At 47.7% G+C, this 17390-nt stretch overlaps 1 protein-coding gene across 10 annotated transcripts in view; it reads right to left on the bottom strand.

The window, feature by feature from the left end:
* MAMLD1 (mastermind like domain containing 1) overlaps positions 1-17390 on the bottom strand; it is a 153944-nt gene that overhangs the window by 3699 nt on the left and 132855 nt on the right. For 8 of the 10 annotated variants that reach the window (XM_034949398.3, XM_034949397.3, XM_034949396.2 and 5 more), the window contains 2 exons: positions 7011-7254; positions 485-569 (listed from right to left, as the gene is read on the bottom strand). In XM_034949398.3, coding sequence (XP_034805289.1) covers positions 529-569; positions 7011-7254 — 285 coding nt within the window. In that variant the 3' untranslated portion in view covers positions 485-528. The remainder of the gene's footprint in view (positions 1-484; positions 570-7010; positions 7255-17390) is intronic. The other 2 variants (XM_055106108.2, XM_034949404.3) reach the window with 1 other exon arrangement.

Raw genomic sequence — 17390 nt, 5'->3', positions numbered from 1 at the left:
TGGAGGCTCTGGGAGCCCCTGACACAAACTTTCTGAAGCAGAGCCTCCCCAACCCCTTTTCCATTCCCTATACCTGACAGATGGCCCAGGAACCCATTAGAAATGGAAGGTCACTGCAGCAGTATGTGAATGTGCGTGTGGGAGAAGGGCAGGATCAGAGCCCTGGGGGTGTGGCAGCCCCCAAGTGATTCTAATCCAGATCCTAGGTTGTTTCCCTGTCCCATTGAAATAGCTGCTTTAAGGGGCCTGACTCAGGGAAATCAGTCTCTTGAATTAAGTGGTGATTTTGGAGTCATTTAGACCAGGCCTTCAATTGGGATCCTGCTCTTAGAGTTGGATGAATTATTTAACTGATTTTCAGATCTCCTCTTTCTCAATGCTTTCAGAAGCACAGTAACTGCTTACTCTGAAATGAATTCTCACCCCACTTCCACATATGCACCCCTTGCCCACCCCTTTGGGAACACTGGCCTTAACTGCTTACCTTCAAATGGACTCATCTGTTGGGAGATATATGCATTCTGCCGTTCAGGGGTCATTGCCATAAGACCTGATCTCTGTTCCTCTTGCTAAACAGAAGATGAAAAAGACAAATTAGATTACAGCTACCAATAAATAATTAGCCTTAGGATCGCTGCGTGGGGACCTAGGACTTGGCTTTGGTGCAGCAGAAAGCATGAATAAACACACCAGCATACACTCGCATGCATGCCCCACCCTCTCGAGCAAAATTCCACAGGTATAAATAAAGTAAGATTCTGCACCTGGGTTAAAAACACAACTGCAACAGCATAGAATGGGGCAGGAGAGACAGAACTTAATAGCAAGAGCACACAGAAAAAAGTTTTAGGCATTTTGGATGTCCATCTGCTCAGGATGGGTCAGCAGTGAGATGCGGTCACCAAAAGAACAAATGTAACATTAGGCTGCATTAATAGAAGCAGAGTATGTAGAAGGAGGGAGGTGACAGTCCTATGCTAACTCTGCCTTGGCCAGACTATACCCACAGGAGTCTGGGCATGCCAGTCTCAGGGAGACCCAGACAGACTGGCTGCATTCAGAGGATGGTAAGTAATGAGAGTGGGGACTGGACTTCAAACTACCCAGACAAAGAATGGCTGAGCAAGCCAAGGATGCTGTGGCTGGGGCAGAGCAGACTGTGGGCTATGTAGTGGTGGATACCTAGCCTCTGCAGGGCTGTCATAGGGAAAGGACATTGGGAAGAGGACTGAGGCTTGTTCCTGGTGGTCCTGGCATGAACGGCCAGATGATCACATGGTCAGGTGGACGCAGTCTCCAACACTGGGAGTAGCCAAACACTTACTGCCAACCTCCCGCCCTTCTCCTGACTAGTTGCAGCATAGGCAATTGGGAGGAGCTTCCTGTCTCCATCTGAAAGCTGGCTGGGTGGGCAGGGGGAGGAGCGAGCCAAGTTTCAAGGCCGCAGTTTCAGCACTCAGTCTGGGATCGGCTCAAGGAGCAAAGGGGAAGAACATAGCCAGGAGGGAATAACATGAAGGCCCCCAGACCCAAAAAAGGCATGACTTGCTCTGAGACCCTCAGCCAGTTGGTGTCAGGTTGTGACTCGGATCCAGGTCTGACTCCCAGTCCAGTGCTTGAAGCCTCACCCCACACAGTGAGGGCAGCCCGGCCATCTCTGCTCAACTGCTGCCATCTCTCTCCCCTTCTCAACCACCAAGGCAGCTCTGCCTGGGAGCACAAGCTCCAAGTCCACTTTCTGGTCTGTGTCCTCCCCAAGATGCCAGAGGACTTGCCTCTACAACACGGGCTGCCCGTGCAGTGCCTGCTTTTCCAGCAAAGGGCTTCTGGGAACCCTTCTCTGCACTCAGTGGGGCTGGTGGGAGTGGGGCGGGGTAGCGACCCAGTGCTTGGGACTGTGCCCGGCTCTCAGGCCTGGCAGCAGTTCCTGGCCTTGGTTCCTGCCAAGGCAGGGAGGACAAACACATGGCACCGGGAAGACTACACCAGAAGCGATTCCACCAGACTGGGGTTTGCTTTTCTATCCCGCCCTTAGCCTGCTTCCTGTCCTGGTCCCTGCCTCCCCCTCCACTGGAGCTGCCGTGTGGGCAGTGAGGGGCTGTTTCTCAGCTGCCCTATGGAGCTGCCCTCTCCCTGCCAAAGCATTGGCAAGGTGGCAAGGCGTGGGGGTGGGGATGGGGGGTGGGATCTGCCTTCTCAAGCTCTCATTATACTGAGCACGTCTCACCCATTATTTTATGTCATCTAGCCACACCCCATGTGGACACTGAGGAGCACGGGGGTCACATGACCACTGCCCAAGGGCACACCATCCGGATCTGCCTGAGATGGTCAGGGTTGGCAGCCATTTCTGAAGGCAGTCCTTTCGCTTTGGCTCTTCTTGTACCAGTCTCAGGACATCAGGGCAGAAGATCTACAGTCCCCAGCTTACTGATGTGACAGCAGAGGCTCAGAGAGGTTAAATGACTTGCCCAAGGCGACACGGCTAAGAAGTACAGTATCTCCTAACTGCAGACCAGGTGCTTCCGCTGCTTCTGGGGACAGATTCCTGCGTGGCTGGCTAGGTCTAAACGGTCCTTAACTCCATCCCCACCGGTTGCTGCATTAGTTTCATCAAATAACATAGTTGTACAGAGGTAGGGGTTCAGGGGCAGGGGCAGATGGAGGCTGGAGAGTGTGACTAAGGAAACAGCAGGGGAAGTGCGGTAAAGTCCAAAGGGAGGGACGGAAAGAGAAAGCCAAGCCCAGGGGCGTGCCAGACAAAAGGAAAGGCCACGCCGGGGCAGGGCAGGCTTCAGCGGGTGCTGGGGCGTCTTCATCCCGGGAAGCACACATTCCAGAGGACCCCGGAGTCTAATGGAAAAGCTGGCCAGCCTATCACTATGGAAACTGCCAAGGCCACACAGTGCTGCTGACACCCAGCCTGGGTACCGGTGGCCAGCTCTGCAGGATCTTCAAGTCTGGGGTGCCACCAGCAAGCGACGGCCCTCCATGGGCTCTTCACCTTACGGCAGTGTCCAGAGGCACTGCCAGTCCTCTGCTCCTATGCTGGTCCTGCTAGCCCTGGCAAAAGAAGCCAGAGCATTCTCTCCAGGCCTCCCGAGGAGGCTGCTTCCTTTGTTTTGCAGATGGAGGCTCCCATCCTTTGTTCTGAATCAATGTGCTCCAAAGATAAGCCCCAAGAAAACAGTTGTTGCCTTTTGACACTGACAATTAGAATCGTTGGAAAATGGAGAAAACAGGAAATGACAAATGGTTTCAGTGACCAGGAGGAAACCGTGCCTGAAAGTTGCTGCTTAGTGACTGGGACACTCGCTTTCTGCTCTCTTATGGACAGCCTAGGCCGTGTGGCCTTTTATAAACAAAGCTATGAAGGGGTCGTCAAATTTTCTAGGGCTGCAACTGTGGCACTACGTCCTGTTGTGCCAGGTGACACTGACAAGCAGCACTGAGTTCTATGCAAGCCCAGGTGTGCTTCTCTCATGGTGACCCCCAGAGAACTAAGGCCCAGCTCTTCCTCTGTCACACCCCTCCCAGCCCCCACTCTCAGACAAGGGACCACATTCACAGACAGTCTCAGCCAAGATGGCAACCTTGGAAGTCCTGGGGATGCCTTTCTAGAAGCTTTAGGCTGATGCCAGGGAGCTGTAAAGCCCCCACCTGTCCCTGGGGGTTGTGTGCTGGGCAGGAGAGAGGGGAAAGAGCCCAAACTCCACCACTGCCTGCTGGCACAACTGAGCCCACGCCAGGCACTGCAGCAGCTTCACTCACCAGCCACCACATGCTAATGTCTCCTGTTTACCCAGGTGCAATCACCTGAGTGCTGCTTTCTCACCACTGCATGGGAAGAATGATCTCATTACCAATTCAACCACTTAAGCAGGCAAAAGGACTCCAACGGGGGAAAGGCAGAGGACAAACGATTCGGGGACTGAGACAGATGCCCACAAAACGTTCCTGGATTTTAGCCGGATTCGGGCTGAAGGTCCTTGCCCTATGAGCCCTTGGAGGAGAGCATCCTGACTCAGACAAGAATTCAAATGACAAGGCTTCTGGGGGATGGCAGTGAATGGATCCAAAGCCTTGTTTTATAAAGAATGTGGAGGAAGGGAGGAAGGAAGGGAGGGAAGGGGAGACGGAGAGGGAGAGAGAAGAAAGAAGACGAAGAGAAGGAAGAGGAGGAGGAGGAAGGGGAGGGGAGAGGAAAAAGGGGAGGGTAGAGGAGGAGGGAGAAGGGGAAGGGAGGACAGAAGAGGGGAGGGAGTGGGGAGATTATCTACCCCTCCATGCTAGGGAACTCCTGTCTCCTTTCCCAGCAGACACTGCTCCATGAGTGCCCCCACAGAGAACCAGCCTGCCACACAGCAGAAGGTGCTCAGCTATCTGTCCCAAAGGTTGAGCACTAGTGTATTCCACAAGGAAAAAAACCTTCTTTTGTACTGTTTGGAAGCCAGAATTAGAAACAACTCGTTCACCCTTCTGACTTTCCCTTTGCAATGACAGGAAGATAGTATACTGCATGGGACCACCACACATTCAAGATCTGAGTTGTGGGGACCCCCACCCCCACATGGGTGGAGCCCCCTGAGACCCGTGGGCTCTGACTGGCCATAGCCCATAGATAGTGACAACATACACACTGCTATCTGAAGCCTAGTTGGAGGACGGATGGATGCTTTTAGGAAAAAATTCCCTTTAGTCGTTCTTCAGAAACTACAACGGCTTCCTAAAATGAATGGCAGGCAAGTTTTGATTGTTTCCTAAGTTCCTCCTAACTCTCAGAGCCTGTGACTCAGCTTCTCCAGAATGCCTGCAGGGAGGCAGGACCACTGAGAGTAATGAGCACGAATTAGGCCACTTCTCCCAGTGGACTGTTAACGCCGAGATCTGGGGTGGAACCCACTGAACACCTGCCCTTTTGCGTTGCCCAGAATGCAGCCAGAGGGATACGGGCCACAGTAACTCTGGGGCCCCTGAACCTACCTTCCCAAGACCCTGACGGGAAGGTATTGCTTACATGACAGTCCAGTCAGTCCCTCTGTCACTCAGTTAACAAACATGGTCATGGGTCTACTATGGGCCAGGCTCTGTTCCGGGCATGGGGATAACACCGTGTGTCTCTACTCTTATGGACACAAGTAAATCAATCAAAGCAGATAATGTTCTAATGACCACCCAGTAGGGTGAAGGGATGGAGGGTGGGCAGGTGCTGGCAGAAACCTAAGGTCAAGTCATGGGACCCCAATGGGGAACTGGAAACTGCCACACCATTTTCTATGTTAGGGGTCTTTCCTTGCCCTTCTAGAGACCTCACCCATGGTAATGATGCTGCCCTCAGGTTTGAACTGGTCTGAAGCTGTCACTGGGGGCTTCACAAAATGAATGCCACTGAAAGCAAACGGCAGAGATCTGTATATGAAATTCTTTTTACCCTTTGTTTTCTGTCTTCCCACATGATCTATGACTGCTGCAAACTCTATTCTGACTCCTCCTCAGTCTTGGCCGGTCTGGGAAGAACTTGGTTTAGATGCTGGGAATGATCCCAGGCAAAGGAAACAAATATATTTCCAGCTTGCTTTTCTTCTTCCCCTGGGGTGCCTGCATCCTCTGTCTCGCACTGACTCACAGGCTGGACTGACAAAGTGGCTGTGTTGACAGGGAGGATTTAGTGGATGCCAGGCCTGACCCTCAAAGGCCCTCAGGTGGGGCCAATTTCCAAGGTTCTTAGAGAAGATTTGGGGCCACAAATCTGCTCTGCCACTTCACTGCTGGGTGAAAGCTGTTGGCTTGAGAAGAGAGAGAATAGGTGAGGGACAATAATTCTCAAGGCAAGCTAGCTGAGATCCTTTCATTTGTGGCTTCCAAAGACAGGGAAAGGCAAGGCAGACCAGGGTGGAAACAGCGACATCCTGAGGGGACGACGTCCGTTTTGCTAATTCTGTTTCCCTGGCAGCTTTGTGCTGGACAAGATTTCTCTGGTTTCAGCTGAAGAGTGAACAGCTGAGGAGCTCTGTGACTCTGAGAGAGAGAGAAATCAATAGCCCTTGAAAGGAAAGCACTGCTTGTTCTTCCAGGCCAGGGCAGGCAGGATAAAGAGAACAAGGCTGTACATACCAAAGCCGAATTTCCATTAAAGGCCAGAATCCTGGGAGGCCCTTTCAGCTTAATGACCATCTTCTGATCACTATCACTTAGAAAATGTTCATGTCTCCAGTTTTCTCTGCAGATAGTGCAGACATCCTGTGCACATTGATATTTTATGCACCAGATGCAATTCTCTGCAAAGGTCCCCTCTGGCTGGTGTCCATCCGCTTGCTCTCATGACCACTGATGCGACTCTGGGGGCAAGTCAAGCCATTCCTTCTAGACTCTAGAATCTAGAGGATGATCCCAACTCACAGGCCTCTTGGACAAGCTTGCTTTGGATTCCTTCTGCCTGTACTACCCAGACTGCCAGTCCTCCAGCAGGGCAATCCAACTTCCTGCCTCTAGGGTGTGGGAGTCCTGGGCGGGGTTTGGAATCCACAGGAGATGGCTGGCAGGAGAGGCAGTTCCCAAGCACCCACTAGGTGCCAAGCAGGCAGGTATCAGGTGCAGGGCTTCGGAGGTGCAGAAGCACAGCCCCTGTCCCCCTCAGGTTCCCAGTCTGGCCTCAGGGACAGACAGGCAGGTAGGTATGGAAACGGGGTACTGGAAGGCATACAGCTGAGGGAGAGAGCAGCTGCACCCTGGTCAATCCCCCACTCATTTCCCTGGAGGTGGGGCTGAGGCACCTGGAGCACTCTGCTTGCTTGGGTTGTCCCTTTGCCAAAGAATGCCGGGCAGAAAGTAGAGAACAAGCAGGCCCAGGAAGCACTAGAAGTCCCTCATGGGTGGACAGAGCTTTACCTTCGGAGCTGTCACCTCCTGTGTTCCTCCCAACAACCCTGTGAGGCAGGCGGGCAGGCTGAGCAGGGGACTGTGCCCCGTTGACAGATGAGGAAAGCGAGGCTCAGGGGGAAGTGACTTACCTGTGGCGTCGCAGCTAGGCAGTAGTGGAGCGGGCACCTGCCTCCAGGCCTTCGGATCCCAGCTGCCCCAGGGCGCTGCCTCTGAGGTGCTGTACGAGGAGGTGACTCGGGCCAGCTCATGAGCAAAGGAGCTGCCGGGCAGGAAGGACTCACTCCCCAGGGCCTGGCAGGACGGGGGCTGTCGCCCGAGGCTGACCTGGGGGTGCCTGGCTTCCCCAAGCTTGCAGGCTTTGTCTACATGAGTCTACAACAACCGATTGAACAATCCATCAGCTGCTTGGCCACAAAATGGTTCTCACTGATCTTGTCACTGCCCTGAGTGTCTAGCTGGGTCATCAGGGTGTTGTGGTTATACCCACCAACTGCTTTGGTGGAACGAAACCAAACAGCTTTGTGATCTTAGCTTGTCTTGGGTCATAGACTTCTTTGAGAACCAGTTATAAGCTATGGTTTCTCTCCACAGAAAAAGCACTTATGGTGTCTCCCCCTTTCCAGCCCCCCAACATTTTACATCTAATTTGGGGGGGTTTTCTGGACCACTTAATACCCATCCGTGGATCTCATGTGAAGACTCCCCTGGCTTGAGAAATCGCTGTCTTGTTGAAAATGGGAACAAAGCTAAGTCAGATAGCTGGTTCATCAGCAATGACTTTGACCAAGCCTGATCCCACCCTACCCCACCCCACCCCAGTGACCACCCCCCACAACGGAGCACACAACTCTAAACTGGTTTGTAGGTATGTGTGTGTGAACACGCTGAGGAATCTGCAAAACCAAATGGTGAGTGCAAAACCAAACAGTCACGAGTAAATCTCACAACAACCACGTCCTGAGCTGCAGCCCTTGTTGAACTATACCCCACTAGGGCCCCAAGATTTTAGGACTTGTGTGTGCGTGGGACCTCCCCTTTCTATCATGCTTTAGAAGACAGGGATTTCACCAGAATTGAACATATTGAACATATGACCCATTTTTTTCAGCCAAAGGCAATTAAAATAACTTCATACTTGATATCCATGTCAGCAAAAGCTGCAAAACGCAAATGGGTGGCTGCTAAGAGCCCTGGTACCCTGACGAGCACACCAAGTGCTTAGCAACAGTGGTGTCCAAAGGACCAGCTGGAAGCCTGCCTTGATGAGAAGTTGCTCTTCTTTCTACATGAAGGAACACCTCTATTCTCCTGCTTTTAATACCTGAGCTGTGAGTGATCATCTATGTCCATTAGCAAACATCCCAGTGGAGAAGGAAACACTCATACCCGAAATCTAAGCTACATAGTTGGAATCAGTTCAACTTATTGCAATAAACACTTACTAAGCACCTATTGTGGGCAAGTCTTTGCAATGGATAATAGTTCAGTAGATATTTTGATGTAATATTTGAAATAACAATAAAAATTGCCACCACTGAATTTATTGAGCATTTGCTGTGCTTTAGGCACTAACCCAGGTTCTTTAAATATTTGGTCTTATTCGATCTGTATAAATAGCCATCTATGAGAAAGGGACTATTATTGCCCTTATTTTACAAATGAGGCCAATGAGGCCCAGAGAGGTTAACTAAGTTGCCCAAAATCATACAGCCCACTAGTAGCAGAGCAGGATGCAAACCCAGGCTTGCCTCGTTCCCAAGCCCACATGTCGTTTGCATTGGTGTGGAGGTGTGCATGTGTTTAGTCATTAGCATGTTATATGATAAGCAAGTTTTGAAACATAGAAACTTAAAATGTGCCATTAAGAAAAGTACAGGCAAGGTTTTCCAAGGGGAGGTGTGGACCTCCGGACAAATTTTTAAGAACAAATTATAAATACTTAAAAATGGGAATAAGAAGACAACCTAACTACCTGAACAGTTTTAGAGATGACTCATGCCCACCCTCTAAAACCCAAACAAAAACAACAAAGTCAAGAAAACCGATGAAATCTTAGCAAGCGATTTCTATGTACTTGTGAAAAGGATTTCTTTACCATTCTAATGGGATTTATGCCAACCATAGAGGGCTCAGTGCCCCTCCCATGGGGTGGTTAGTGAGTACAGAGCTGAGCTCACCGGCCATCTGCAGCTTCATGTCATCAAGCTCCAGTTTGTCCTTGGAGCAAGGTTATCTGGGACATGAGCAGAGACATTGCTTTCTACAATGGACAGTTCTTTCTGCCTGCATACCTAGCTCCTTGATAACTTTAAATACCATTTTATAGCCACACTGGAGTTTTGAAGACCTCAATATGCAAATATTACTCAGGTTCTGATTACTTGTCTGCTCCATGATAACACACTCTAAAAGCAATGAATGGGGCTTATTTGTAGAGAACTGAAGCATTTTAAGCTTTTGCTCAGGAATCCCTGGTAGCTTCCTGTGACTTGCAAGATATTAGTGATGGGTCAAGAAACAGGACCCCCCATCAGCATAACATACGCAGTGCCTCAGTAGTCCATCAGGCAGAAAAAACTGCAGATGGCACATGGAAATGACCAGCGGCGGAAGATACCCTGACAGTGTGGGCAGTTCTATTTCAGCAGCAATCAAGAGGGGGCCTGGAGCCACTCAATCAAGTGGAGCAGGATGGGAGCAAGCACTGTGCAGACCAATGCAATCCCCAGTTAACACAAAAAATAAATAAAAGAGATGAGATTCAGTCTCTTGACTGTGACTGACTGGGAGCTTTATAGCTGATGCTTGTGTCTTTTCTCCATTTTATTTAATTAGGAAAAGAAACTGCTTATCACACACTCTAAGTGTGAGGTACAACCTCCACAGGAAAGGTTGTTAGGAACATTTCAACTTCTAGAAGTTTCTAAACATAAGGTAAATCCATCTTTGTCCTTGGGATCACTGCACATCTCAGAAAGGCAAATAAATCAGTAATTGGTGGGCATAATTACTAGCTCATGGACTGACAAGGTCTACACTATTTCGAATCTCACAGAAGTAAGCCATGGGACAGATAGAGTCTGATAGTGGTGCCCCGTTTCCTGGAGGTCACACTTACTCATCCCCCTGGACCCTGGGCTTCTCATGATTGTCAGAGAGTTTGCTGGAACCAGGTCAGCCCAGTTTCCCTTCCCCTGAAAAATCCTCCAATGGCTCGCACCAAGACTAGAGATGCAAGTGCAAGCACAGCCACCCTCTCAGCAGCCAGGTTTTGCGCTCCATAATGTCACGTACCCCCAGTCATACCAATCTCCTTGGAGCTCTCCAGACAGGCTGCCATGTGTGGTCGGCCCTCTGTGCTTGTGCTCCTTGGTTTGCCAAGCCTGGAATGCCCTTTCTCCATGATTGTACTCTGGGAATTCTGTGTGTCTTTCGAGATGAAGCTCCTCCACCCTGGAAATTCTGCCTCTCTTTCCAGGTCCAGCTCCTGTGGCTGAATACCCTTGGCTGACTGAACATTCTTGCTGGGCCAAGTCTTAATCATCTCTAAATCCCTCTGGTGCCCCGACAGTATCTAGCCCAGGCAAAGGGCTCAGCAAATACTTGCAAAATTCAATAAACTTTACTATGTTACTAGCTTGGCATGATGTTATAGGCACTTGGGAGATTATAATCTGGTGAGCATTGTGCTAGTCTTTTTTTTGGGATAAACACCAATGATAAACTGAGCCTTTACTCTCATTTTAGCACATCTACTCATCTGTTTTCAATGCTGGTGGGTTTATAAAACCCATCAGTAGAACAGAGAGTGATCATAATCATATGGTGAAAATAACATCAGCTAACATATTTACTGAACATGCTTTAGTGTGCTGGGCACTGAACTCTGTGCACACGTGAATTTGAGATAGATTGTTCCTAGCTAATAAGACGAGGAAGTGGAGATGGGCTTACTCAAGTCACACAATAGCAAGATGGGGTACAGACAGAAACCAAGCTAGAAACCAAGCAACCCCTGGGTTTGGAAACGCATGGGCTCCTCCTCTGCACATGGCGAGGAGCAGTCAGGTGCTCCTCCTTCTTTCATACTGAAATAACTCTGCACTTTTGGCTATTCTGTGACACTCTGTGCTATTCTGTAGCTCAAATGGCTCTGGTGCAAGGAGCTCAGATTATGACTAACCCCCATAGATATTCAGCTGCTTTGCAAGAAGTGGATGAATGCTCTGGCTTTATAAATTATTGACTAGATTGGATATTGGCCCAATCTCCACTCTGGTGATTCGGAAGGAGGCATATGCACATTTGCAAGGTTATAGTAGTGCACTCTAATTCCACTGGCTTCTGAGAGCTTGTAGGTTTCTTGACTTAATCATTCTGGAATTAAGGTAATGGATCCTCAACACCTTTTCTTTCCCTGGCCTTTACTAACCATGTAACAGAAATGAGCAGAGAAAACCCAAGAAAGCGAACTGGAGACTTGATGAGTGTGCCAAAGATGCTCAGAGTCCAAGGTCCTCTGTGGCTCACTGACTTCAGAAGCCAACCTCTGTTGTTCAAGTCACTTGTGAGGTTACTATGCTAGAGCACTAAATATTATCCAGATAGCCCAAAGAGGTGAAGGCAGACATGTGGAAGAACCTGGATTTTTGGGCAAGTTGATGAATGCCTCCTGCCCCATATCAAAGGAGGTGATAGGAGACAACTTTGTGAATTTGAAATAATGCACCGGGGAAACAGGAAAACGTAATGTAAGTCACGCTTCTTGGCTTTTTTCTTGCCATTACCCTACTTGGCCAAGTGCAAATGGGATTTCAATATATCATAAGTATGCATCTATTAATAACAATGCAAGAAAGCTGTACAACTCAAGTCTGAGATTTTGTAAGAAACAGAATCTTAGAATCTCTGTAAGCATCACCATCCAACAGAACTTCCTGAGTTGATGCTGAATCATCCCAGAAAGAATAGAATGCTCTAGAGCTGTGCTGTTCAATATGGTAGCCACTGGCCACATGAAGTGTGTAGCACTTGAAATGTGGCTAGTAAAAATGAAGAACTGAATTCTTGTTTTTTAAATTTTTTATTAATTTAAATAGTTACATGTGACTGCTGGCTACAGCAGTGGACAGCACAGCTCTTTGGCATGGTGGCTAAGAGTCCAGGCTCTGGAAAAAGAGAGTCTGGACTTGAATTATGGGTTTGCCACTTCCATGCTTTGTAATTGTGGGAGAGTTACTTAACGTTTCTGTGCCTTAATTTTCTCATCTGCAAAAGGGATTAATAATTGTATATTATTCATAGAGTGGTAAAGGTTAAGAGGACTAATAGAATTAGCATGTATGCAGTGCCTGGCATGTTGTATGCACTCCAGGAAGGTTAGCAGCAGCATTAATTAACAATAATACCTCCACCATATATCGAGCCCCTTTCAATGGTCCAGGCACTGATCTATGAATTTTACACAGATTAGCCTAAAACTGGACATGCTGTTCTAGGTGTGGTCTGGCCAACATGGCTCAGCAGGACCTGTGTTTTGGTAAAGTAAATTAATAATAATAATAATTGATGATGATGATGATGATATTATAAATATTTACTGAGAACTTAGTGTAAGGCACTGACCCTTTCCTAGGGTCATTTCAATTAATGAATCCTCAGAACAATCCTATGAAGGAGGTACTATTATGATCCCATTGTAAAGATAAGGAAACTGAGGCACAAAAAGGTTAAGCGACCTGCCCATGATCACCCATTAGTTAAGTGCCAGAGCCTAGACTAGAACCTAGGTATTGTCTGATTTCAAAGCCTGTGCCAAGCTTTGTGTGATCAAAGTGCCCAAGTGAAACTTTTGTTATTGCAGTAAGTAGACTAACAGCAAGAATATTTTGTAAGGCCACTGAGATTCTACTGTGCAATGTCCTCTTCTTTTTCTAATAACTGTACCTTGAAATGAGGAGAACTCCAAGTTGGGGGGTCTCTGTTATGATACGTGTGGTATGGTAGGTGGAGGGGGTAGATAAGTCTCACTAAAGAAATTCTGGCTGGGCGCAGTGGCTCATACCTGTAATCCCAGCATTTTGGAAGGCTGAGGTGGGTGGATCACCTGAAGACAGGAGTTCGAGACCAGCCTGGCCGACATGGTGAAACCCCGTCTCTACTAAAAATACAAAAAGTTAGCCGGGCATGGTGGTGCGTGCCTGTAGTCCCAGCTACTTGGGAGGCTGAGGCACGAGAATCACTTGAACCCAGGAGGTAGAGTTTGCAATGAGCCAAGATCATGCCACTGCACTCCAGCCTGGGCGACAAAGTGAGACTCCATCTCAAAAAAAAAAAAAAAAGAAAAAAAAGAAAAAATTTTTTAAAAAAAGAAATTCTACAGAAAACTCTAGGGTAGCACCAATCCCACCCATTTGGTGGATCTGTTCTGTAAATTTGCATTTTGTAAAAGTTTTCTTGGAGCAGGGTATCCCCTAAGCAAGACCTGGAAAAATTTAGGCTTTCCTGGAGTTTTTCCTCCACAAACGTATATAATTTAACTTTAACATTTCAAAATATGTTTAGGGCTGACTGAAATTGACTGGGTCCAAAATCAAATTCACTTTATCATGTAAATTCTCAGATTTGAAATTTAATTAGAGAATTAAGTTCAACTGATAAATTGCTACTTTGACAAGGGGAAAAATAACCCAATAACAAAATGGTAGAATCCATAATGTATAAAGAAATGAAGGAATTACTATCCCCTGGGCAGTTATCTCACTGTGGCACATTCCTGTGGATATCCCATAGTGCTTGGCATAGAGTGAATCTGCAGTACACTTCCCACTTCTGAGGTTGAGGCTGTGGGGCATTTTCACAGTGACCAAGGCTGTGCCTGTTGTCAGCAATGCTGGGTAATGAGGTTGGTGGGCCACTGGGCATCATGCTACTTGGGGGAGCATCAGGGATGGGATAAAAGAGGAAGGGCATCAAGGCTCTCCAGAGTCTAGAGTTTTAGTAGCCAACAACGGCCTGTGGCAATCGTTGCCCTGACAGTTTCTGGAAGGTTTCTATTTTCTCATGATGATGATGATAATGATGATGACAATAGCTGCCATGTATTGAACACATACAATGTGCCAGGCACTGAGTGAAACACTGTAAATGTTTACTAAGTGAAACATTCAATACCCATGGCAAGCCTGAAAGATGGGTACCATTATGATCCCCACTTAATAGGTGGGAAAAATAAGGTTCAGAAAAGCAAAGTAACTTGCTCAAAGTCACACCATATGTAACTGGCAGAGCTGGAAGCTGAACCTGGGGTTGACTTACATGAAAATCCAGGCTCTTAACCGCAAATACTACAAATGCTTCAATATGAAGCAATATTCAAAACATAACCCTCACCCCAACCCCCACCTGCCTTCCCAGCCTCAAATTCTCTCAGTATCTCCCTGATGGCACCTTGGGCTTCCAAGGGAGCCATCCAACTAACCGTCACATTCGGGCAACCGAAGAAGGGAGTGGCAGGATTTCCTTTGGAGACTTCTGGAATTAGACAGCAGATTTAATGCACGCATCTAAATTCTCTCCCTCCCAGAGCCTCATTAAAACTACAGTAAGAGTTTGTGTTTTGTTTTGTTTTTAAAGACAAAATCCCACCAGGATAGAGAGAATAGGAGAGGAGATAACAGCATCATAATTTATGAAACTAAAATGCAGATAGACCAGGATTAACTGACTACACAGCACCAAGGAAGCTGAATCACAAGACAGCAGAGGAGAAAACTGGAAAGGATCATGGTCTATATGGCAGAATCTTCCCAAGCCTCAGGAAGAGGAGCTCTAGATGTTCCCAGATCTGGGAGGTAAAGTGGAATGGGGGGACATGGTCAGCGTAATGGGGTTGGGCTGGAAGCTGGTTTAGGAGCAGGCAGATCTCTGAATCCCCTCTCTGACTCTGTGTCCCCAGGCATCTGCCTGTCCCCCACCCTGGAAGAGGTCTGGCTTGACGCTTTGTCTGGTGAATTTCCTGCTCTGCTTTCCTGGTCCTGCTGGCCGGATCAGTGGAGGCCACTCACTTCACCCCACAGGGATGTTCTGTGTTGCCCTACACCTGGGAACTGGAGGTACTGGAGGCAGGCTGTGGTGAGCTTGAAAGCAAAACACAGAGGGCAGTCCAATCTCTTTGGCCATATTTCTTCTGCATATCCAATACCATGTCCACAACTCTGCTAGTGTCCTGATGGTGGTGGGCTCTACACATTCCCGGGAAGCTGAAGGCAGATAATGACCAGGACAGGTCAACCTCTCTTCTTCTGAAAGCCTTCATCTACTAATGGCCTGGGACTCTTCCCTTAAATGCTTAGATTGTGTCTTCCATTAAGGTTTTTTGCTGTTGCTGTTGTTTGTTTGTTTGTTTGTTTTGATACGGAATCTCACTCTGTTGCCCAGGCTGGAGTGTAGTGGCACGATCTCAGCTCACCACAACCTTCACCTCCTAGGTTGAAGGGATTCTCCTGCCTCAGCCTCCTGAGTAGCTAGGATTACAGGCACATGCCACCATGCCTGGCTAATTTTTGTATTTTTAGTAGAGACAGGATTTCGCCATGTTGGCCAAGCTGGTCTTGAACTCCTGACCTCAGGTGATCTGCCTACCTTGGCCTCCCAAAGTACTGGGATTACAGGTGTGAGCCACCACACCCGGCCAAGGTTTTTGTTTGTTTGTTTGTTTGTTTTGTATTGAGGCAGGGTATCACTCTGGTCACCCAGGCTGGAGTGCAGTAGTGCAATCACAGCTCACTGAAACCTCCACCTCCCTGGCGGGCTCAGGTGATCCTGCCACCTCAGCTTCCCAGGTAGCTGGGACTACAGGCTTGTACCACCACTCCCAGCTAATTTTTGCATTTTTAGTAGAGACAGGGTTTCCCCATGTTGCCCAGGTTGGTCTCAAACTCTGGGCTCAAGCGATCTGCCTGCCTCAGCCTCCCAAAGTGCTGGGATTACAGGTGTAAGCCACCGTACCCGGCCCCGCCACTAAGGTTTTGAAAATGAAGCAATTACAAGTTTAAGTCTATTAATAAGTGATGAAGCTATGTAGAAAAGCAGAATAATTATCTTGGATCAGGAAGGTCACATGAGGATCTACTTGGGGGTTGTCAATATTCTATTTCTTGACCTGATCAGTGTTGACAGCAGGTTTTAATTTTTTACTTCTTTTTGTTTGTTTGTTTTTGAGATGGAGTCTTGCTCTGTCTCCCAGGCTGGAGTGCAGTGGTATGATCTCGGCTCACTGCAACCTCCGCCTCCTGGGTTCAAGCTGTTCTCCTGCCTCAGCCTCCCCAGTAGCTGGGATTACAGGCAGGCACCACCACGACCAGCTAATTTTTGTATTTTTAGTAGAGACTGGGTTTCACCATCTTGGCCAGGCTGGTCTCGAACTTCTGATCTCGTGATCCGCCCTCCTTGGCCTCCCAAAGTGCTGGGATTACAGGCTTGAGCCACCGTGCCCGGCCCATTTTTTACTTCCTTATTAAACTGTACATATAGGCCTTGCACACTTTTCTGCATCAATGTTATATTCCACAATAAAGGGAAAAGCTATATACACAACTTGATACCAGTAATGTGAAACATATTTCTACATAGAAAAAAAAATGACTGAAATACTGCACTCCAATGTGTTCACACAGTAGTTGATTCTGGATTATTTATATATTAAATGTTTATATATTGTATTATGCCATGAGGTTTGTGTTTTCTCTCCGCTTTTCTGCATTTTCTAAGTTTACTAAAAAGAGCACATATTACTCTTATAATCAGAAAGTCATAAAATATATTTAAAAAGACAAAATTGAAACTAATAAGGATCAACACAAAATAGATGAGCCATCTGTGGAAATCTGCACAGAATACTACCTAAAGAGATTGGTGACGTGCATGATCTCACTAGGATGAGCACAAAGCTTGCCAGAGCCTAGGGTCTATTTCTAGGGTTGGCTCTTGGAAGCCAGGATAGTTGTTATCTCTGGGAAGAGGGAGGGGCACACAAGGGGCTTCTAAAACATTCTGAATGTTCTATTTCTGAACCTGGTTGGTGGGTACATGACTGTTGGTTTTATTATTATATGTTTTATATACTCTTCCGTATGTATGGTGTGGATTCCAAAAAAAGATTTCCTTTAGAGAAAACCAGAATCACATAAGTAGAAAATATGGTGCTATGTTGAAGGAACAACTCAAGTTTACATAAAATCATCATCATTTATAGGCTTAAAAAGTTGCTTTGGAATTTTGGTCTAACTGACTTGTCTTTTCTGCAGCAAACCACGCTCCTTCTGGACGTGCTCCAGGCAGAGGGGATTAGGGTGGGTTCAAGGCTGCAAGTACCTAGCTCAGCACACTCTCTTCATGGGACTTAGAGTTTGTCTGGTGTTGGCTCTCTGAGCTCTTGTCAGGAATGCCGACCCTTCCGAGGTTCAGGATTTGAAGCCTGCCTTCCTACCCCAGATTTTGTCCACACA

This window comes from Pan paniscus, chromosome X, assembly GCF_029289425.2.
Source record: "Pan paniscus chromosome X, NHGRI_mPanPan1-v2.0_pri, whole genome shotgun sequence".
Taxonomy (NCBI): domain Eukaryota; kingdom Metazoa; phylum Chordata; class Mammalia; order Primates; family Hominidae; genus Pan; species Pan paniscus.
This window is presented reverse-complemented; position numbering and strand designations above follow the sequence as displayed.